At 39.0% G+C, this 23,866-nt stretch overlaps 1 protein-coding gene across 3 annotated transcripts; it reads right to left on the bottom strand.

Annotated features, from left to right (window-relative positions):
- Positions 1-1,032: 1,032 nt before the first annotated feature.
- On the bottom strand, positions 1,033-23,057 carry TRMT10A (tRNA methyltransferase 10A). 3 transcript variants are annotated; one of them, XM_008156665.3, is made up of 8 exons: positions 22,937-23,057; positions 15,528-15,724; positions 10,338-10,500; positions 9,512-9,583; positions 8,324-8,398; positions 5,429-5,578; positions 3,483-3,588; positions 1,033-2,295 (listed from the first exon to the last, which is right to left on the bottom strand). In XM_008156665.3, the coding sequence occupies exons 1-8, from the start codon at positions 23,009-23,011 to the stop codon at positions 2,030-2,032; spliced, it is 1,104 nt and encodes a 367-aa protein (XP_008154887.3). In that variant the 5' UTR covers positions 23,012-23,057; the 3' UTR covers positions 1,033-2,029. The 3 variants fall into 3 exon arrangements, with proteins under 3 accessions (XP_008154887.3, XP_054583145.1, XP_054583153.1); XM_054727170.1 differs by lacking the exon at positions 22,937-23,057 and adding an exon at positions 22,581-22,695; XM_054727178.1 differs by lacking the exon at positions 3,483-3,588 and having other exon boundaries at positions 2,022-2,295.
- Positions 23,058-23,866: the final 809 nt, after the last annotated feature.

Here is a 23,866-nt window from a genome sequence, read left to right as displayed (position 1 = left end):
GAGATTGCTGACAACCACCAAAGCTAGGAAGGACTAGAAATAATTCTTCACTATAGCTTTGGAAGGAACAAGATGCTACCAACACCTTGATTTTGGACTATTAGCCTCCACTGTAAGATAATAAATTTCTTTTGTTTTAAGCCACCCAACTTGTATTAATTTGTTACGGTAGTCCTAAGAAATATAGAACTGTTTTAGTTAGAAAAAATAAGCTATGTACATAGTGCCTGTAATGATTTTCCCCACCTTTCAAAATTAAACTGTGCCTATTCCTTATGGAACAATTTAAGTAAAAGGTATAGTATTTCATGCTACTAAACCCTATTTACTCAGAAAAACCTAAACCTTTGAAAAATACAACTTAAGACATAAGTTTGTTCTTCTAGAATTGTAGGGACTTGGTATTTATGTACCTTGCTCACAGACCTTAGTTTAAATGGGTAACTATAATAGATTACTAAGAATAAAGCATGCCCTAACCAGTTTGGCTCAGTGGATACAGCATCAGCCTGCGGACTCAGGTTTGATTCCGGTCAAGGGCATGTACCTTGGTTGCGGGCACATCCCCAGTAGGGAGTGTGCAGGAGGCAGCTGATCGATGTTTCTCTCTCATCTATGTTTCTAACTCTCTATCCTTCTCCCTTCCTCTCTGTAAACAATCAATAAAATATATTTAATAAAAAAAAAGAATAAAGCAACAAAAAACAAGAGACAGAGAACATCTATACTAAACCCAATAAACTTTCTATCAAATGTGTATATAATTTAAGATGCTGGTATGTAAAAAGAACAGAAACTTAATTTATCCTCAATAAAGGCGTCTGAAATCTTACTATAGCTGTGACAAAGAACAATTGCTTACTTTAAACATAACTGCTTTACAGTTCCTGGTAGGAAACTAAAACATCTCATTTAGCCCCTTATTCCCTTGCCAATGTCCTTATACAAATGTTTAGTTATAGATTTTGCACTTTATGAAATTCAAATTCCTTAGTATTGTTGAACACAACCATTCACACAAATACACATATATGGCAACTCAATCTTGTTTATCGTTAAATGAGAATCATACATGATGTGGACAAACATGTACATACAGTATATGAATATTTTCATACATGCTTATATTAGTTACAGAAATATATATTTACATTAGCTTGCTTATATGATAGTATACAGATGCACATATAAATTTATTTACTTTAAAAACCAACTAATTTTTTAAAATAAAAGTTTATATGAAATGAAAAGATAGTTGCTGAGAGCTATTTCTTTTTAAGATAAAATTGATCCTTCAACAGCCTTTTAATATAGTCTAGCCTGAAAAATTAAGTTTGTAATCAAAATAATTTATCACCATTGTTTGAATTTTAAAAATATATTAAAAAATAAAATAAAAATAAAAATATATTAGATTAACTCTTCAGTGACTACATTAGAACCACCAAAAGGCAGAAATAGAGACAAGTCCATAGTACAAAAGAAATAAATTGTTGAGTTTATCAATCGGATACTTTTTCCTAAAATCACTATATTCCCTTGAAGTAATTAAATTAAATATAAAAGTTGCAAATACAAGGTAACCTCCCATACTAAAAATGGTGCACTTACAGGAGATCTGTGAATATCTGCCTCCACAAATAGGCAATAAATCAGAAAGACATTGATATAAACATAAAATAATAAAACTAAAGTGTCAGAAGGCACATTCTGAATAATACAACTCAGTATACAACTTACTTTTATTAAAGTAAAAATCCTCAAAAAAACTTATTTGAGGCTTAGAAAACTATTTTTTAAAATTATATCTTTTTTAAATCTTATGCAAAAACAAAAAGTACTTTCTTACAAGGACTTTTTATCCACTCTATAAGTTTATCCACGCTATAACATTCACAACAAAAATAAGAAAAAATAAAATTTTCTTCCAATTTGAATATTCTATGAAGCACTTCACTTTCTCCTAGTTTTTCCTTAACCAAAAAAATAAAAAAAAACGCACACACACAAAAAAACCCAGATGACATTTTTATGGTGTAGAGTGCACTGTAGATTCAGTGCTATTTTCTTTATCCTGCTTTTCTTCTTCATGTGGTGAATCTAGTTCATTTCTGCTAGTTTCTTCCTCACTGGAATCACTGTCCAATCCACCTTCAACCCTGGCAGATGTCTTGTCATGCAAAGAACTTTCACAGGTTTTGTCTGTGGGAACAGCTCCTTTCCTTTGAGGTAAGACAGTAAAAAATGCTTCTTGCCAGTCTCTTGTTTCCAGGTATTCCAGAATAATCTCAAACACTGAAACAAAGACAAACTCTATATATTTCTTAGCCAAGTTCATCACAATGTTGCATACTATATTTTAAAATGCATTGCCTTTGTGTTAAGAGTGCTACAATGTCCTAATAATTTCTACTTTGTTCTTATCACTTTCTTTCCCTATTGGCTCTCAGAACCAATTTGCCCCAAAGCTCTCAAGCCTGTTCTTTAGCTTTTCCTCAATTCTATTCTTAAGCACTTAGAAGTTTACCATTATTCCTTGTCAGTAATAATCAAGAGAATCTTTTTGCTTCCTTCCTATTCTTTGTCCTTTATGTGCTTACTTCTTTATCCTTTATGTGCTAACATAAAACTAGAAAAAAAAAGGTTAGGATTAATCTAAATTTCTTCTATTGTCCTATATAGCACCACCCACTCTAGGGAACATCTTGCCTGCTTTTTGTTTCACATTTAATAAAATTTAATACTGTCTCCAAATTACTCTCACATTAATACATTGTTGAAGGGTCAATTTGGATTACTTCATGGAAAAGTAATTTCCACAACCTATCAAAGGTCTTAGAAGCTCAGTCCTGGAATCAGTAAATTCATTTATATAACTACCTAGAGTCTACTATAAAGTTCTTAGCACATAAAAAGAGCCCAATAAACAGTTGTGTATCAACAAAGATCTCTACTAAACAAAACTCCAGACAAATGTCTAAGAATGTCCTTTACATTGTTATTTACAATAGTAACCAAAAAAATCATTAACAGAAGAATGGTTTATTATTATATATTCAGATGATGAAATATTATATAGCCATTAACAATAATTTAATGACACAGAAAAATATAATTATAAATGAGGGAAACACCCAGATTTATAATATTTCATGTAATAGAGTAAGAATCCAATTATATTATAAATAATATTATATATGCATAGGAAAGGAACTGCAAAAGGAAACACACCAAAAAGTTAATACCAAGTATCTCCGGGTAGTGAAATTATAGCTTATTTATTTTTATGTTTTTCTATATCTTCAAAATTTTATAAAATATGCATGTGTTATTTCTATATTCAAACAAATTATAAATCATTACATTTTATAATTTTGTTTCCAGCAAGGTATATATTTTATATTTTTCCAAAACATAAATGTAATGTTATTTTTCATAATGTTCACTCAGGTACATTTTCAGTTTATCTCCTTATAGCTTACCATGATTAATTGCCAAAACTTTTCTACTATTCATCTTCACAAAATTTCCAAGGGGTAGCTGTGCATGATCAATTCCATGATCTGATGCTTGTTTATATGTGAGTCCCTAAAACAAAGACACTATAACTTGGACTAGAACATTAAATTACTTTAACTTAAAGTCTATGACAGATAAATAATTTTTAAGAAAGACTTCAGTTCAGAGAACATTATCTGAAGTGTGTGTGTTTGTGTGTGTCTGTGTTTGACTGCTAATTTGGAAATATTATCTTGACAATAAAGATAGTCAGAATGTTTACAAGTGAGGAAACCAAAGACATGTTCCCTGCTCTGCCACAAAGCTCCTCAGGGGCAGAACCATAGGAAAAACTTGGTCCATGCCTCCTGATTCAAATACCTTTTCACCTTTCTCTTAAAGTTTAAAATACTCAATCAGAACTCTTAGAGAAGCACCATCACTCTTTCCATGAATACAAAAGACATACAGATAAAATTATGTTTCATTTACATAACACTAGGAGGCACAAATAACCAAAACAAATTCTATAAAAAACTGAATTGAAAAAAAATTTTAATTGCCTATAAATTTAATTTTTCCCTTCTGTCAATTAAAAGAATATTGAATATGAATTTTCTTTCTTTTCAAAATTAAAATCCTTAAAGCCTGGGTCTAACCAGAACTGAAATAACCAAAAGACAGTACAGAGAAGGAAAAACTAAATTTCTCAACCAGTAGTTTGCATATTTTAGGGACAAATAATAATGACTGAGGCAGATGCTTTTGAAAACAAAAGTGTTTTAGTTCAAGAACACATACAACATGAAAGATAAAAATTTGGTTTTATATAAGTAAGAAAATAGAATATTTCCACTAAGAAAATAATAAAAAGGCTAAAGGTCATTCTGATAAAATTCCCTCTGATGCTATAGAGATGCACTGTCCAATTAGAGCCACAAGTGACTATTTAAGTTTAAACTGATTTTCAATTTTTAAAAAATTCTGTTCTCAATTATACTATAGACATTTCATGTGTTCTATAGCCACAGGACTACCACAATGGATAGAATGATAAAAGTATTTCCAACATTAGAAAAAGTTCTACTGCACAGTGGTGCTACATAAGAACACTGAATTTGCATTCTTCTGCTGACAATATTTCCTCAGACACTTAGTAAACATGCTTTTTCTTTAGTTGGGTTGAATTTAGCATGTTAAGAGGCTGGCAAAGTACAAAATGATATATTCTGTTAGAAAGTCTACTTCTGTAATTTTTCATTCAAATGAGGATGAGGAGGTAGAGACAAAAGTAGAAATATAAGAGAATAAAAGTAGAAATATAAGAGAATAGAAAGAGTCATGAAAATCACATATTTAAAATATAAATGATCAGTTTTGTTATAAATTTTACCAGTGGCCTAGAAATTGATTACCAGCAGCATCTTCTATCAATACAGCATATTGTTGAAGGCATCTGGGCTCCAGAACAATTTGCCGGATTTCAAATATCTGCTTTACTACCTACTTCTATTGATTTTAGACTTATTTTCTTTAGGCTTCCATGTCCTCAGCTTTAAAATGCAGAAAATATCAGCACTGACCTCACTGGTTTATAGTGAGGATTAAACATAGTAATATATGGGGTGGGGGGTGCAAAAGTAGGTTTACAGTTGTGAGTATGTGAAACACAGTTTATTCTTATATTATTATTTATTAATTATTGTATTACTTTCCATTTGAATAACTGTAAACCTACATTTGCCCCATCTTGTATGTGAAATATTTTGCTTAGCCAGAAAGGTGATTGAAATATAGCTGGCACTCAGTAGAGATCAGCTATCACCAGTATTATTGCTACTATCAAAATGTGTTATTGTTACTTTTAAGAAAATTGACATATCAATTTTAAGTACAGGCAAAAGCAAAAAAAAAACACAAAACTTAGTACCTTTTGATGGTTGTGATCTACTAATCCTCCAATCACATAAGCCTTTGATTCATCTAATTCCTTCAGTATATTAGGTGAATCTGATGTAAGATAAATCAGATCTTCTTTCTTTATGAATTCAATATAGTGTTCTGGTTTAATGTGGATATCCTTTAAGACACATGGGGACAGATGTGATTAATTAATAGGATTTTGTGAAAATTGGCTAATCAATTTGAAAGGAAGTAAATCATATGAAAAGAAGTCTGAAAGAAGTTGCAATGCATTATTTATAACCTACTATTTAAACTTCTCACCTCACACCTCAATTATTTAAGTGGCCTCCTGATGCTATTTCCCTGTCTTTAGCCTCAGATCCCTCCAATTTACTTCCACACACTAATGGTAGACTCATTTTCTAAAAACACTACTTTCCATGTTTTATTTTCATCTGGAGGATAAAAATGAAATTCCTTAACTTTGTAACTCTTTCCTGAATGTGGCACTAACCAACCCTTTCTAAGTTTATCTCTGCTCCAACAAAACAAAAGCATTTTGTCATATATTTGCTCACATTATTTCCTGGCTTTCTCCAATTATTTCTTCTCTGTCTATATGAAATCATCAAAAGAAAGTGGCTTGTAGATTTAATAAAGTCCATGCATCCATTTCTACAAAGATACACATATAAAATCATCTCCATCAAAACTGTTAGGTCAGAGGTACAAAACTGAACAACAGTTGGCAGTCAGAATTTTGCAAACTACATTGATAGAATGAAAGAAAATACATCAGCCCTAACCGGTTTGGCTCAATGGATAGAGCGTCAGCCTGTGGACTCAAGGGTCCCAGGTTCGATTCTGGTCAAGGGCATGTACCTTGGTTGTGGGCACATCCCCAGTAGGGGGTGGGCAGGAGGCAGCTGATTCATGTTTCTCTCTCATCGATGTTTCTAGCTCTCTATCCCTCTCCCTTCCTCTCTGTAAAAAAAAAAATCAAGAAAATGTATTAAAAAAAAAAAAAAGAAAATACATCATCAGATTCAGATGACATTCAACCAGTGACATTCAACCTTTATTTTAAGGAAATAAAAAATAAAGCAGGACTTGTCTCACCTAAAATGTATAACCTAGCCCAGTGGTCGGCAAACTCATTAGTCAACAGAGCCAAATATCAACAGTACAATGATTGAAATTTCTTTTGAGAGCCAAATTTTTTAAACTTAAACTTCTTCTAATGCCACTTCTTCAAAATAGACTTGCCCAGGCCGTGGTATTTTGTGGAAGAGCCACACTCAAAGGGCCAAAGAACCGCATGTGGCTCGCGAGCCACAGTTTGCCAACCACGGACCTAGCCTATATAATAAAAGCCTAATATGCTAAGTGTCCATCTGGTCATCCATTCAACTAATCAAAGCGTAATATGCTAATGATATGCTAAGGCCACTCAACTGCTCTCTATGACATGCACTGACCATTGGGGGCAGAGAGTCAACCGGTCAACCAGTCGCTATAACGTGCACTGACCAACAGGGGGCAGATGCTCCAAATGGTAGGTTAGCTTGCTACTGGGGTCCAGCTGATGGGGACTGAGCGAGATGGGCCGGACACACCCTGGAGCCCTCCTGCCTCCCTGGCAGTGTTAAGGATGTCCGACTGCTGGCATAGGCCCACGGGGAATGGGCCTAAGCCATCAGTCGGACAACCCCCTGAGGGCTCCTGGACTGCGAGAAGGTGCAGGCCGGCTGAGGGACCCCCCCCCCCTGAGTGCACGAATTTCGTGTATAACCACCTTTCTGAAAATGTTATATTATAAATTTGTGTCCTGTACTTAATAAGGGCCCCAAGAGGGACTTGAAATTAAAGACCAGTGAACTTACGTTTTTCTGGAAAGCTGGTAGGTATAAATAATAAATTTAACAAGCCACAAAATAACTGAAAGTATGCCTTCTCTAACTGATTACATTATTTCTCAGGAAAATAGGACAGATCATAAAACTTGGTAAATATATTATACTTAAAACTTAAAAAGCCTTTAAAAATGTTTTACACTATAGGCTATTAATAAAATAAATGCAGTCATTACGGGATTAGAGAGTGTAAGAGGAAAAGTTTGTCACGGTGAGAACTGGCTTTGAGAAAGAAAAAATACAAGAATAACCCAGTACTTCTCTGAATAGAATAGGATTCCTCATGAATTGGTACTAAAGCCAATCTATTAGTCAATTTTGCAAATAACTGAGAATGGCTTAGTCCTATAAAAGATGTGCGCCACATATGTAATTTTAAATCTTCCTGTGGCCACATTAAAAAAAAAGTGAAAAGAAGTGAAATTAATTTTACTAATACATTGCATTCAATACAATATACCCAAAATGTTATCATTTCAACATATAATCTTTTTTAAAATTTCAAGGAAATATTTTACAGTCTTTTTGGGGGGATAGGTACTAAATCTTTGAAATCCAATATATATTTCACATTTATAGCACAACTCAATTTAGACCAGTCACATTTCAAGAATTCAATAGCCACATGTGGACATAGGAAAGTACAGATTTAGAAGCAACAATGCAAGTACATTTTCAAATTTTAGAGTGACTTCACTCTTATAAATAATGCAACGCCAGTTTGCTAGGTAGAGGCTGAATAAACACCTTTATAATTTTTCCTTTTTAAAAATATGTTTTAAAGTTGGGGGCAAAATAGAAGTGAGATTTAGTGAGAGCAAGTACAAACAGACAATGCAGTCTTTTTAGCTTCCCCTATTCCCTTAAACTTAGGTACAGTGACACACAGGGTTTGGAGACTGGTGACTCCTGTATTTATTAACATTATGTAGAATTTGCATTAAAAATGTAGACCTTTAAGCTTAAAACTACTTGAAATTATGGGAGAGTTAATCTATTGTAGTTACCTTCCAGTTGACCCATCCTTTGTCATTTTCATCCATGTTCTTTTTCAACTGGCCTCCATGGCTTGTCAAGTAAAACTGGTAGTCATCAGCAAGGAGAGAGAGCAAATGACTATTAAAGTGCAATTATTTTATTTCCCTCATACACTAATCTGATTGTCAATGAAATAAAAATATTTTTTCATTCTAGAAAAAAATAAATTTGTGGCATGCTTTAAACATACAAGAATAAATTTGTGGTAGAAATGACATATTTTGTGTAATTTCTACCACAATAACTTCCTTATTTCATCTACATTTTCATCCCATTTTTTCAAGCACCCATAATCAGTCTTTCCCTTAATGATCACTTTTCTATAAACACCCCATTTCTATGTCAAGTTTCCCTTCCCTTTCTTTTGCAACCACTGTTATTTTTTACCAGTCCAAAGTCTCCATAATTCTTTGATTCTAAAACCTGACATTATTTCAAGTCTAAGCAAGGATGGGAAGAATATAAAATGTAAAAATATAAAATTACTATCACTTGATAAGAAGAAAATGTTTAACCAAACATATATTAACCCTTTGCACTCGCTTGCTTTTTTCTCGAGCTGCTACCGATGCTAACCGTGTCAAGTCACACTCAACATCCGAGTGCAAAAGGTTAAGAATTTCTAGTTCTCAACCTCAGTGAGCCAGTGTTAATTTTAGGTCACTGAGAATTCAAACAGTAGGCAACTCTTGATAGCAGGCAGCTGGTCTCACAAAGCACTCCCTCACTCTAGCTAAGGAAGCACTTTTCAAAATTATCAGTGACTCAGAATCTTTTAAGTAGAACAAACCTACCAACAGGTAACACAGCACACATCAGTTCCCCCTCCTCTCCAGAATAGAAGGAATGAGAGCTAAGAAACTAGTATGAAAATATGCGTACATCCTTCAGTGAAGATGTTCAACTACACAGAAATGAGCAGGTCAGTGTGGATAAGACTGATGATAACTGGGCAGTGTGTCTGAGAACAAAGTATGTGAAAAACTTAAAATATTTTACTTTATCTTTGTAGAAAACATGTTTCAAATAGGCATTTTGTTCTCGAAGAAGGATTATCTGTTAAGACTCTTGTAAAGGCAGTCAGGATTATCTATGCCGTTTCCCAAGGGAAATATAAGAAAGGAAATTGGAGTCTGTTTTAAATCTCTCAAACGTACCTGCACAGGATGCAGTGCTCGTCGATTTTCTGCATAACATCGTTGAATCTGCTTATGAAGTTTCTTAATGTCCTATAAAAGAGTGCAATTTTTAAAGCACCATTTTCAAAATCATCTATGGCCATTCCACAATCTTAGTGAAACAGAGTAAGAAGAAGAAATAACTAGACAGGTACATTTTTTTCTTTTGAAATACAAGTCATTTCTGATAATTTCCATTCAATTTCCTTACATAACTAACAAAATTACTATAAGTCAACACTCTGCAAGTGAACCATTATTTCATATTCTGTCTCCACTTACTAATAAAATGCTAGTTCATGAAAAAATTTACTCTTCTTAAGAGTCAGCAAAACAAAAATAGAATTCTCTTAGAGCCATACTATTATTATTTTTATAACTTACCAATGGCTTGGAAAGTAATTAAAGGACCTGTGGGGGTCGGAGAAGTATGTTCTCGTCACTAGCATTGTTTAAATAACCAGGCTTCTCAAACTATTAAGAAGTAATTCTATTAAGACAATCATACTTCTTATTTTCTTAATTGTGATTAGGACAAAGAAAACCACTCACAGATCTTTATGATCACTATGCAGTTACTGAGTTTTATAATCTAATCATGTTTATGTGTTTGTCTTTCCTGTCAACACACACATATACATAAGAGGAATTTATTAGCTAGTTTAATTTAGGGAACACAGAGCTTGAAAAACTTGATTTAAGATGCATTTTAGTACATAAATTTATATCAAAGTGATACTACAGATTAAAGTAAGAAATATTTAGCCTAGTTTACCCACAGGGTTTTTCTGACAATGATTCATACCTTTAATACCATCAAGCTGTCAAAACTACAGTCAATGATAAGGCGAAGTGTGCTGTGAACAACATCTCTTCGAATACGTTTTCTATCATTTCCATCTGAGTTTGATTCCAGTTGACACTGCCGCTCCAATTGTTTTCTCTTGCGTTTTTCCTTCCTCTTTTGTCTAAAATTAGTATTGAAATAACTTTTTGGTGTTATTTACAGATTCACATACAAGACTCCTCTAAATAGAGAAAGAAACAATTACTTTTTTAAATCAGCAGGCTAAACCATATGAAACTGCCACTTTGGTGGACCAAAATTGGTCAAATATCAGCAATTTTATACAGTCCATCTAAAAATTTTAGAAAGGAAGAAAATGGGTTTGTAAAAACAGTATAATGCTTTTTACACAAATCCTAACTATAAATTTATTTATTATTGGTATCATCTTACCTAATAATAAACATGTAAATTGACCGTACCTTCGCTATGCCCATAGCCAATCAGAGTGAGTATGCAAATTAAACTGAAAACATGGCAGCAGCCCCCCCCTCCCCCCGCTTGCTGCTCCAGGCCTGTGGGGGTCGGAGAAGTCAGGTGCCAGCGCCTGAGGCTGGCTGCAGCCACAGAGACCAAGAAGCCACCTGCCCCGTGATCCCAGGCCACAGCCAGCCTCAGAAGCCTCACATCCTCCTGCCCCACATCCTGGGGGAGACCGAGAAACTGGGTCCCAGCATCTGAGGATAGGTGCAGCCCGGGAGACAAAGAAGCCGCCTGCCCCATGATCTCAGGCTACAGCCAACTGGAGAAGCCGCCTGCCCCATGATCTCAGGCTACAGCCAACTGGAGAAGCCACCCGCCCCACGTCCTGGGGGAGATGGAGAAACCGGGCCCCAGTACCTGAGGCTGGCTGCAGCCTGGGAGATGAAGAAACCGCCTGCCCCATGATCCCAGGCCACAGCCAGCTGGAGAAGTCGCCCACCCCACATCCTGGGGGAGACAAGAAACCGGGTGCCAGTGCCTGAGGCTGGCTGCAGCCCGGGAGATGAAGAAGCCGCCTGCCCTATGATCCCAGGACACAGCCAGCCGGAGAAGTCGCCCCCACTGCATCCGAGGGAAAATGGAGAAGCCGCCCGCCTGCGGTCCAGGCACCAGCACCTGCAGCTGGCTAGTCTGGTAGACGGAGAAGCCGCCCACCCCGCAGTCCCAGGCACCAGCACCTGCGACTGGCTGTGGCCTGGGAGACAGAGAAGCCGCCCACCCTGTGGTCCAGGCGCCAGCACCTGCGGCTGGCTACAGCCTGGTAGATGGAGAAGCCACCCACCCCGCAGTCCCGGGCACCAGCACTTGCAGCTGCAGCCCAGGCGAAGCCACCTGCCCACCATCCCCTGAGGCTACAGCCAGCCTGGGTGCCTATGGCTGACCAGAGGGAGGGAAGCCCGGATCGCGGGTGCCTGTGGTCGGCTGGAGGAGGGAATCCTGGGTACTGGGTGCGGGCGGGCTGAGGCAGAGGTGGTTAGGGGCAATCAAGCCAGCAGGGGAGCAGTTAGGGACAATCAGGCTGGCAGGCAGAAGCAATAGGGGCAATCAGGCAGGCAGGCAAGCAGTTAGGAGCCAGCAGTTCTGGATTGTGAGAGGGATGTCCGACTGCCATTTATCCCATGAGGGGTCCCAGATTGGAGAGGGTGCAGGCAAGGCTGAGGGACACCCTCCCCACCGCCCCCCAAGCACGAATTTCGTGCACCAGGCCTCTAGTCTATACTAATAATAGCCTAGGGCTGTCATGACCTAAATGACCAGACGGATAACAGGTCACCAGAAAGTGCATGGAGCACCTCTCGGTCCCTCCCCCACGGCCCACAGGCTTCTATCACAGCAAGGCTGGTGGCAGGCGGGCGGGGGATGGATGGGGCAAGGCGGGCGTGGTGAGGTCCTTAGCCTCCAGCCTGAGCCGGGCCAGAGGTGTAACGACCTCGCCACTGCTGTGGTGGCTGTGGATCAGGCCGAGAGGCAGGGCCTGATCCACAGCCTCCACAGCTGCTGGCGAGGCCTGGAGAGAGAGAGGTGGGGTTTGATCTGAAGCTGCTGTGGAGGTTGTGGATCAGGCCTGGAGATAGGCCCAGAGAGAAAGGCAGCCGTCAGCGGGGTCATTCTGGATTTCCCAGAAGAGCCAATGGCTGCCTATGAGGCAGAGCTTTTGACACTGACTGGCATAGAAACCAACCAATCAGAACCAAATCTAGGTGAACTGCGAGGAGCCAATGGCTGCCTAGGAGGCAGAGCTTTTGATGCTGACTGGCATAGAAACCAACCAATCAGAACCTAATCTGGGTGAACTTCAAAGGCAGAACCTAAGGTGGGGGCTGAGGAGGGGTTTTAAGGGCAACAGCTGTTTGGTGTAAGGTGTAAGAAAGCAGTTCAATTTTTTAATAACCGGTTTGGCAGTATAGTGCATATGGCTGGCTATCAGTCCAGATATAGGGGTTATGTATTTTTGTCTGCCAAGAGCATCTCATCCTGCTGAAAAAGGCTCCCCCCCTCCCATTTAAGCAACCCTATCCTATATAATCTATCCTATATAATAAAAGGCTAATATGCAAATCAACAGAACAGTGGAATGACTGGTTGCTATGACATGCACTGACCACCAGGGGCAGGTGCTCAATGCAGGAGCTGACCCCTGGTGGTCAGTGCGCTCCCCCAGGGGAATGCCGCTCAGCCAGAAGCCGCGGCAGCATAAGGACCCCTCAGGGGATGTCCGACCATGGAGAGTGAGCCTAAGTCGGCAGTTGGACATCCCCCAAGGGGTCCCGGACTGTGAGAGGGCGCAGGCCAGGCTGAGGGAATTCCCCCCCACCAAGTGCATGAATGTCATGCACCGGGTCTCTAGTCCTACCTAATAAAAGAGTAATATGCAAATTAACCATCACTCCACTACACCCACCAGCCACGCCCACCAGCCAATCTGAGCGAGTATGCAAATAAACCCAACCAAGATGGCTACAGCCACAGAGAGCAGGAGGGAGGCTTGGGTTTCCCAGGCAACGGAGGAAGCCAAGCTTTCTGCCTGCCCTTGCCAGCCTAAGCCTCCATTCAAGGCTACAAAGTTTCAATTATAGAAGGTAAACAAATCCAAACAGAAATGGCAGCAGTCACGGAGCTGGAAAGAGCAGGAGGCTAGGGTTGCCCTGGCAATGGAAGAAGCAAAGCTTTCCACACACCCTGGCCAGCCCAGGCCTTCGCTTAAGGCTACAAAGTTTCAATTATAGAAGGATAATAAACTCCAACAGAAATGGCTGCCGGCCACGGAGCGAGCAGGAGGCTTGGCTCTGCTCCAGGCTACAAAGTTTCAATTTTAGAAGGTAAATAAATTCGAGATACCAGGGCCTCCACTTGGGTCGCCAGGGCGCGTGGCTGGCCTGAAAACCACCACAGGCCCCTCCCTCAGGCCACCCCACACCCCAAGGGAACCCCCACCCTGATCCGGACACCCTTCAGGGCAAACCAGCTGGCCCCCACCCATGCATCAGGCCTCTATCCTATCTAATAAAAGATTAATATGCAGATTGACCATCACTCCAACCCACAATATGGCTGCCCCCATGTGGACACAAGATGGCCATCACAAGATGGCCAACAGGGGAGGGAAGTTGGAAGGCACCAGGCCTGCAAGGGAGGGCAGTTGAGAGGGACCAGCCCTGCAAGGAAGGGCAGTTCGAGACAATCAACCCTGCAGGGGAGGGCAGTTAGGGGTGACCTGGCCGGCAGAGGAGGGAAGTTGGGGGCAAACAGGCTGGCAGGGGAGCAGTTAGACATCAATCAGGCTGGCAGTGGAGTGGTTAGGGGGTGATGAGGCTGGCAGGCAGAAGCTGTTAGGGGCAATCAGGAAGGTAGGCAGGCGAGCAGTTGGGAGCCAGCAGTCCTGGATTGTGAGAGGGATGTCCCAGATTGGAGAGGGTGCAGGCTGGGCTGAGGGACAACCCCACTCCATGCACGAATTTCTAGTCTATGTGCACCGGGCCTCTAGTCTATACTAATAAAAGGGTAATATGCTAATTAGACTGGGTTGACCGGCCATCTTCCGGATGTCTGAATTACTTCCAGACAAAGCCATGGTAGTGGGGGCCGAGGCAGAGGCAGTTAGGGATGATCACGCCGGCAAGGGAGGGCAGTTGGGGGCGAGATCAGGCCGGCAGGGGGTTAGGGGCAATCAGGCCAACAGAGGATGGCCAGTTGGGGGTGATCAGGCCGGCAGGGGAGAGCTGTTGGGGGCAATAAGGACAGCAGGGGTAGTTAGGGACAATCAGGCAGGCAGGAAGAGGCAGTTAAGGGTGATCAGGCAGGCAGGAAGAGTGGTTAGGGGAGATCAGGTAGGCAGGCAGGTGAGCAGTTAGGAGCCAGCAGTCCCAGATTGCGAGAGGGATGTCCCTGATTGGAGAGGGTGCAGGCTGAGCTGAGGGAATCCCCCCATGCACAAATTTCATGCACCAGGCCTCTAGTATTATAGTAAGAAAACTTTACAAATACTTAATTTGAGGGTTGTGATATGTTTCACTTGTTTCATTCTTCCCCTACATGATTTTCAAGCAACATTTATATAAAAAGCAAAGTAAAATAGTGAAAAAAATCTCATATACTTTTTTTCTCTAATCAGCATCAACTATAGTTTATTTTCTCTCAGTAACTTTTGGCATTATACAGGGGTGAGCAAAAGTAGGTTTACAACTGTAATACAAAAAAACACAACAAATAGTAATACAAGAATAAACTGTTTCGTATACTCACAACTGTAAACCTAATTTTGCCTATGCGTTTAATAACAGCTTCAACCTAACTGTTCTCAAAACCTGCAATAGTTCTTCTAGAAAAATAAATATTAGGCCTAAATTTGATCTTTCTGAGGAGGTTATTTTTATTCCCTATCTAGGACATGGATGCTAATTATATCCCTTTCCTAAGTTGGTTATTTCAGAAATTGTGCTGCTACTCACAATAGATTTTGGGTGAGAAAAAGTGTGCAGTGTAAATTCATAAACACTGCTAAAAAAAAATTCAAAACATAGTTTTAACAGCCAATTCACAGTGTTAGCTAACAATATGCATAGTCCCAATTTTAATTAACACAATCACTTTTAATGAGTCAAAGGACCATGAAAGGCCCAACATTCTATATTTTTGAATAGGGGTAGAATGCATTTTGAACCATACTTGCGGAGTTCTCGTTGTTCTTCCCATTGTTTCTGTTTTATTAGCTTTTTCATTTGTCGTTTAGATATTGGTTCAAACTCTTCATCTAATCTTGGCTTCTGACTTTCCTTTTGATCTTCACTTAAGTCTTGCTTCCTTTCAACATTAGAAGTCTCAACAATTGCTGGCACCATTTCAGATGACATTATTTGATGCCTCTGAAAAATTGAAAAGCAACTTTAACATAGATGATTCACACACACTAAAGTAAACACCAAATGACCAAGAGATGTGATTAAAATTAAACCATTTCAGAAATGAATAAAAATAAAAATTTAGCCCTGGCTGGATGGCTCAGTTGGTTGAAGCATCATCCCGTACACTCAAAGGCTGCAGGTTCAATTCTGGTCAGGGAACATACCCATGTACCTAGGTTGTGGGTTCTATCCCAGTCAGTGTACAAGAGGCAACCAATCAATGTCTCTCTCTCTCTCTCTCTCTCTCTCTCTCTCTCTCTCTCTCTCATCTATCTATCTATCTATCTATCTATCTATCTATCTCTTCCTCGCTCTCTAAAAAATCAATAAACATTCCCTCACCCAAGGATTTTTTTAAAAATGAAAATTTATACAATTAAATGTTATTTACTGACAAAGACCATGTAATGAAATGGGGTGCTTTCATGGCACAATTTTTCCAGAAGGCAACACAGATTTACGTTTCAAGAGCTTTAAAATACTGATACCCTTCACTCAGTAATTTACTTCCTTAGAATAAATTCCTGTAAATGAATCAGAAATATACACAAAATTAATGCAAAAGAGTATGCAGTAGTCCCCCCCCTTTATCTTCAGTGGATACATTCTAAGATCCCCAGTGGATGCCCAAAAAGGTGGATAATATTGAACCCTATATTTACTAGTACTATGGTTTTTCCTAAACAAACATATAATAAAGTTTAATTTATAAATATTATAATCATTGTAAAAATATTAAAATTAATTTACATTTATAAGTATGTTTATATTATACTTATATTAACATTTTATATAGTGAGGTTAACAATAAAATAGAACAATTATTACAATGTAGCATAATAAAAGTTATGTAAATATGGTTTCTCTCTCTGATAACTGAGATGGCTAAGTGACTAACAGTTGGGCAGAGTATACAACATGGATATGTTGGACAAAGGGATGATTCACATCCCGAGTGGAATGGAGTGGGATGGCCTTAGATTTCATCTCACTACTCAGAACTGTGCAATTTCAAACTTATGAATTATTTAATTCTGGAGCTTTCCATTTAATATTTTTAGACTGGTTGATTACAGCTAATGGAAACCACGGAAATCAAAATAGTGGTTTGTATATACTGCAGTGTTGTTTTCAACAATGAAAAATTAGAAACTACTTGAATGTCAGCAAAAGGGATTACATAAATTATAGCTTATCCATGACAGCAGCTGGGAATACTAAATAGCCAATGAAAATAATGTTTCCCAAAATTATTTAGTGATAAAGAAAAATGGTTATGTTAGATAAGAAAATCAAAACAAGAAATACATACATTTTATCCAATTTTGTTTTAAAAAGCATACACACAAAAATGATTCTTACCCATGATATTCTGCATTTTCTAAATTTTATATAATGAGAATATATTGTTTTATAATATAAAAATACTAAGCACTTAAAAAATATTTTTTGTTAATCCTCATCCAAGGATATTTTTCCAGTGATTTTTAAAGAGTGAAAGGGAAGGAGGGGGTAGAGGAAGAGAGAGAGAAACAGTAATGTGACACATAGACTGGCTGCCTCCCGCACACACCCTAACAAGGACTGGGGATATACACTCATAATTAGTTTTTTACAAAAGATATGCTATAGATATGTGTAGTTTGGATAGTGCAGAAAACAAATCTGGTTGTCCCACCTCCATATATTTCATTATCAAAATATAATTATAAATATTCCACTTTAGTCATGGTTAAAAAACAAAATATTTAAGTTGATTCTGAAATCAGTTGTAGAATGCTTAGGGCCATCTCAAACATCTTTATTTAGATTTAGCCACCTAAACCTTTATGTCTATTTACCAGAACTGAACTTCCCTTCACATTAGGGAAAAAAGCTAAAAATACTGAGATTTCTCTTTAACAGATTTTTAACACCAAAGCTTAAAAATGTATTTATTATTTATCCCTACCAAAGACTAAGCATTAAGCTTACAAATGTTCTAATAGCCTTAAAGAAAATTATATGATTTCTCCTACTTATAGAAATAGCTAAGAAGTCCGTGCAGAGACGGTAACATCTAAAAGAAAAATCCACACAACTCAGATAATGAAAGGACAAAACCTTTGCAGAACATAATTTAAGCAGTAGTTTTGTTATATGGTTCTTGCTTTCTTTAAAAGTACAATGTTATAATGGACATACAAGGATAACCAAGCAAACTTGGAAAGTTTACCAAATTTTGACTGAGAGATAAGACATTTTAAGATGTGCTTTGGGAGCTACATCAAAAACCCTGGTATTTTACTAGGTCACAAAATTACTAAAACGGTAAAAGAATCATCTAGTAATCCAAGTAAGAGTTCACAAGTTTTCCTTAAACCACTAACCAAACAGCAACCTTAGTTTACAGGCACACCTGCTAGATATGACAACTCAAATTTGACTCTACAAGGAAAACTCCATATGGGTAGGGATGACGTCTACTTTTGCCCAACATTATATTGCCAGTACTAACACGGTGCCTGGCACAAAACTGTTTATTATATACTAGAGGCCCGATGCACGAAGATTCGTGCAAGAATGGGCCTTCCTTCCCCTGGCTGCCGGCACTGCCTTCGCTCCAGCCCAAAGCTGCTTTTCTGCCTTCCCACGCTGCCCAGAGGCCTGGAGTGGCTGGGGCAGTCGGCATCTGTGTATGCAAATTAACCCACCATCTTTGTTGGGTTAATTTGCATACTCATTCCTGATTGGCTAGTGGGCATTGCAAAGGTACGGTCAATTTGCATCTTTCTCTTTTATTAGTGTAGATTGGTGAAATAAGTAAATGAGTGACTATGGTATTATTACAAAGGATTTTTTAAAATAATGAAAATAGCAAACAATTCTTACAGTGCTTAATTTAAAAAGTATCTAATTTAATCCTTAAAACCAACCTTCTGAGGTAGACAGTGTTATGCCTACTATATAAAGAAAGAAGGCACAGTTGAGGTTAAATAACTTGCCCCAAATTACAAAACTACTAAATAATTCCTAAGAAACAAGGCAGCTAGAACAAATTTAGCACAAAGTGGGTCCTCAAAATACTTGTTGGACGAATAGATAAATGAAGTAATAGGGTTAAGATTCAAACACAGTTCTAACTCTATTTTCCAGGAAGCCAAAATCTTATTTAGAAAATAAGGATTTTTCAGAGAACGTAAAAGAGCTACGCCGCTTCAACCCTGCTGTTGGAGGGCTGAGATTTGTGTCACTGAAAGGAGGGAAAACAGCTTTATTCATATGCTACCCAATAAAAAAAAATTAGGACTTGCTAGAGATGATAGCCAAAAGTTCATGTTTTGAGGCACCCTCCCAGTCTTGAAATACACGACAATACTAAATAAAAGATAAAAAGGGAAAAACAAAAAAGGTATAGCCAAAACAAGAACCAAACAAGAACTAGAATAGTTGCTGTGGGTCTGCTGTGCAAAGGCAATTGTAAGTTTCCCTAGATTTAAAGTAGGGAGAATAATAATAACCCAAGACAGAAGGTGGGAGAGATGGGAGACTGTTTAAGATGAACCCTTAACCTATTGTGGGCTTCTTCATGAAAAAAGGCTGAAAACGGGTAAAATTAGACTTGCTTACAAGAAGCTGAGGCCGAAACCGGTTTGGCTCAGTGGATAAGAGCGTCAGCCTGCGGACTGAAGGGTCCCGGGTTCGATTCCGGTCAAGGGCATGTACCTTGGTTGCGGGCACATCCCCTGTGGGGGGTGTGCAGGAGGCGGCTGATCAATGTTTCTCTCTCATCGATGTTTCTAGCTCTCTATCCCTCTCCCTTCCTCTCTGTAAAAAAAAAAAAAAAAAAAATCAATAAAGAAGCTGAGTACTTGAGGGAAACTTGAAGGAAGCAGAAACAGCCTCTGGGCCAAGCCACTGAGGTGATATATGAACTTATGACACTACATGAATAGAATTCTGAATCACCTACACAAACTACTGTGGACTGAAGCACTGAACAGGGCCATGAGTGGGAGCAACCACAAAATCAGTAGTAGACAGTGGGTGTGCAGAGAGGAGATGCTAATTCCATTCAAGATTAGTCTGCAAAGCAAAATTACAAAAAGAAAAGGTAAAAATAGAAACAACAAAATCAACAATCAGGAGATAAATTCATTCTATATAAACTGTGAATAATAGGGTATTATGAAAATTACTTTAAAATAAGTGGTTGGAATCTTTCAGAGACTATAAGGAGTAAGAACCATAAAAACAAAACAGGAAATTGGGACACAAAAGCAGGCACAAAAGAATACATGAAATAAGAATACATGAAAAAGAACCCATGTGGAAACCAGCGAGTGAAGATATAAAAATTTCAACAAATGAAATAAACTCCAGATTGCCTGTAGCCCAAGAGGTAACTGATGAATTAGAAGACATCCTGATCATCTGAATCAGAGTTCAGATATACAGAATGAAATATACCAGTGTGTGTGTGTGTGTGTGTGTGTATATATATATGTGTGTGGCCAGATTATTATGATCTCTGAACGCATAATAATCTGGCCACTCAGTGTATATCCTATATAATAAAAGGCTAATATGCAAATTGTCCCCTCAACCAGGAGTTCGACCAGCAGGCAAGCAGACCAACCACCCATGTTCCCTCCCCCTGGCCAGGCTGGCCGGACCCCACCCATGCAACGAATTCATGCACCGGGCCTCTAATACATACACACACACACACACACACACACACACACACACACACTGAGTGGCCAGATTATTATGCGTTCAGAGATCAGTGTGTGTGTGTGTGTGTATGTGTGTGTGTATATATATATATATATATATATATATATACACACACACACACATATATATATATATACACACATGTATATATGTATATACATATATATATGTCAGAGCAGTTAAAAGACCTGAATTATAGAATGAAAAAGAGAAGCAAAAAGGTAGAGATAAATGTATAACCTTGAGTATATTCATTAATAATTTTTAAAAAGCTGAAAAAATAAAGTAAGCATTCAATTTAAGAACAGAGACAGAGGAAACTCAATAAGCCTGAAAACATTAGGAGAAAATTTTAAAATAAATATTGTGATCCCCAGGATCACTTTTATTTTACTTCCTTTCCATAGATACTACATTAAAGTCAGCAATGCATGTATCCAAAACAGTGTAGGGTGGAGAAAGCATAAGTTAAACCTGTCCATTAAGCTAAACATACAAACTTAAAAGCACAATTAAAATTCACAGGAAACAAATTACTCTCTTCATGAAACAGTAATATTTTAAGAGAGACTTTTTCTATTACGATTGGCATAGTTTTTTTCTAGTTCTCTATTATATTAAAAAACTGCAAGTGTTGATTGGCTCTATAATATGAACATTTTAAAAAGCAATTTATAGCAACATTTTACAGCTCAGGGACACCAGGGGGAGCTTTTGCCTTTCCTATGTAAGAAGTATGAGTTAAATTTAACTTGGCCTATCATTGCATAGTAACATTTTTAAACACCCTGTCAAATACATCACAAGATCATACACTAGTCAACAGCATTATCATTTTTAAAGCTCTTCCCAATTAAGAAAATGCCCTGTGGTAAGTGAATTAAAAAAAAAATTGAATGAGTTAGATACAACAAAAATGTTAGCTTGAGATCCTACATATTATTGTTTACAGCACACTGTACATACAAGGACATGTACCGTTTCCCACTCTCTATACCTACAATAAGCAGTTCCTTATGTACTAGCTTGTTCAGATTACATATTAAGCAAAGTACATGTGTGATGTCTACTAGGTTTGCTTGCTTTCTTATTTTGGTTTTGTCCAGTTCATAAGCTCCGTGGCAGAGTTTTGCATTCCTCCTTTACATGGCATGCAGTGACCCTCTCCCAGGGCATTTTCATTCATCCAACCATGCGCCACGAATACTTAAGAAGGGTATTTTGTAGCAATTACAGAAATATTGGTGTGAAATTCTATTTAGCATAGAATTTAAAAAAAAAATAGTCACAGAAATAGGTTATCAGGTGGTCTTATAAAACTAAGAACTGTATAAATATGACTAAGGCCATTTGATGTGGGATGAATACATAATAAAGTGTTTCATTATTTCCTTTATTTCCGCGTTTTGATACATTTTTGGACAGGAAGAACACATTTGGGGGGGGGGGGGCGGGGAGTGAGTGGCCAAAGAAAAGTTAAAGAAAACAAGAAAAAACTTTCATGGATTTTATTGATTGGGCTAAAACACTAGTAAAGTCTTCATAAATTGTGACAGACTCCCTTCCAGAAAGATCCAAACGAACGCTGAAATAACTGCAGAATGGAATCAACTGATCTGACGGCGAGAGGGAAGGAATGCCCTTTTTAAAACGCGCCGGCCAAATCTGCAGAAGCAACAGCGCTGGGTTCAACTGTCAGGCCCCCTGGGCGGGGAGGTGGGCTGGGATGGGGAGAGAGGGGGGATTTAAAAAACAGAAAGAGAGAAAACCATCTGCTGCTATCCTCTTATCTTTACAAAAATGCCCCAATTCTAACACTTAAAATATTTCCGTGTAATCAGGTAGCACCTCGTTCTTCTTAAAATCGTCCTGAGCTCCCCGTGATGGGGCCTAAAAGCCCCTGCAGCAACTTGCACGGAGGCCCCTACGACTCAAGAGCGCTCGGCCACGTCGGCCTCTCGTTGGAGAAATGAGGCGAGGGTTCAAGAGGTAAAGCGACTTGCCCGCGGTCTCTAGGCACCACGTGGCAAAACCGTGGCTAGTTTCCCGGCCCTTCCGGCTGCAGATTTCCCTCTCCCTTCGGTCTTTGGAAACTCACTCTCTTCGCAAACTAGGGACCGGATCCCGACCCCCAAATAGGTATCCACAGCAGGAGACCCGCGGCGGAAGGCAGCGCCTCTCCCCGCTAGGCCACGCGCCGGCGGACGCACTCCAGAGGCGGGACTCAGCTGAAACCACCCAGTCAGGGAGCTGCTTGGAGGGCCGCGGAGACGCGCTCTCCCTGACGTCACTTCCTTCGGGACCTGGGTCCCGGCCGCCACTTCCACAACCCCGCTTCCGTCTTTCCCGGAAGCCCTCATTGCTAAGCCAGGGCGGCGTTGGCTGAGCGCCCTTTTTGTGGCCGGAGGAAACCAAAGGGTAGGCGGGCGCGAGCCTCAGTTCCAGGGGACTTACCGAGCTGAGGGGTTTTCGGGGAGCCTGAGAGCACGGCGCAGAAAGCCCTTCTGGAATGGTCTTGGTACCGCTCATGAGTCCTTCTTCTGAAACTTCAACTCCCAGAGGCAGCGATGGCAGCCACGCGTAGGCGGCTTCGGCGGTTACGTCTGACGTCATGTAACTGCGCCAACTCCGGACCCGCAGTGGGCGAACCCGGGCGGGGGTGGGGTGGAGAGGGGAGTTTATGTGGGGCGGGGTCAGGAGTTAGGGTTTGGGGAGTGGGAGGTAGTTACAGTGATGTCGGTTTTTCCCTTTAAAAGCACGTGTGTACCTACGGGCATGTATTCATGCATATATTCCTGTGGGGATGATGGGGCAGGGGTGCTTGAGACATTCCTGCTCTTAAAAATTAAAAATACGAAACAGTGACTCTTAATTATTAAGAAGGGCTCTTAATTCGTCTGTGTTGGAGATGAGAGGAAAGCATCTCTTGCCTAAATTTGTTATAATTCATACAGAACACGGTTATCAGTATCATATATTTTACACAATTCAAATGGAAAATAAAATGTTAAAAGTCAAATTCCCAATAAGATGCATTTGAAACTAGAATGTTGAAGCCGTTTTTCTTGCTTACAGTTGTAAACCTTACTCTCCATTCATTCCTTGAGTTATTTTTCCTATGGTGTTTCGCAAAACATCAGGTGACATTTCATTGTTTATAATACTTGACCTTATGTAATCTTTTTGCTAAATATAAACCAAGTCAACTGAGAGAAAACTAAAACGTAATCCAATGGATTGTTGTTTTCTGTTTATTTATTTATTTTTTTTTCTCCTACTTTTAACAAGTGATTATTGCAGAATTTGAAGATACGAATAAAGTTTTAAAGGAATAGGAGACTGCTATCAGTATGAAAACAATTCTGAAGTAAATTATTCTTTTTT

Source organism: Eptesicus fuscus, chromosome 2, assembly GCF_027574615.1.
Source record: "Eptesicus fuscus isolate TK198812 chromosome 2, DD_ASM_mEF_20220401, whole genome shotgun sequence".
Lineage (NCBI taxonomy): Eukaryota > Metazoa > Chordata > Mammalia > Chiroptera > Vespertilionidae > Eptesicus > Eptesicus fuscus.
Note: the sequence above shows the minus strand (reverse complement) of the source record. Positions and strands in the feature narration are given on the sequence as shown.

Bases quoted from the DNA above. Each gene is read 5' to 3' on its own strand.
- TRMT10A (XM_008156665.3), bottom strand. From the start codon at position 23,011: ATGAGCGGTACCAAGACCATTCCAGAAGGGCTTTCTGCGCCGTGCTCT. The intron at 8,399-9,511 runs GTACGTTTGAGA...GATGACTACCAG, and splicing joins GAGCACTGCATCCTGTGCAG to TTTTACTTGACAAGCCATGG. The intron at 3,589-5,428 runs GTACTAAGTTTT...TCTTTGTTTTAG, and splicing joins TAGATCACAACCATCAAAAG to GGACTCACATATAAACAAGC.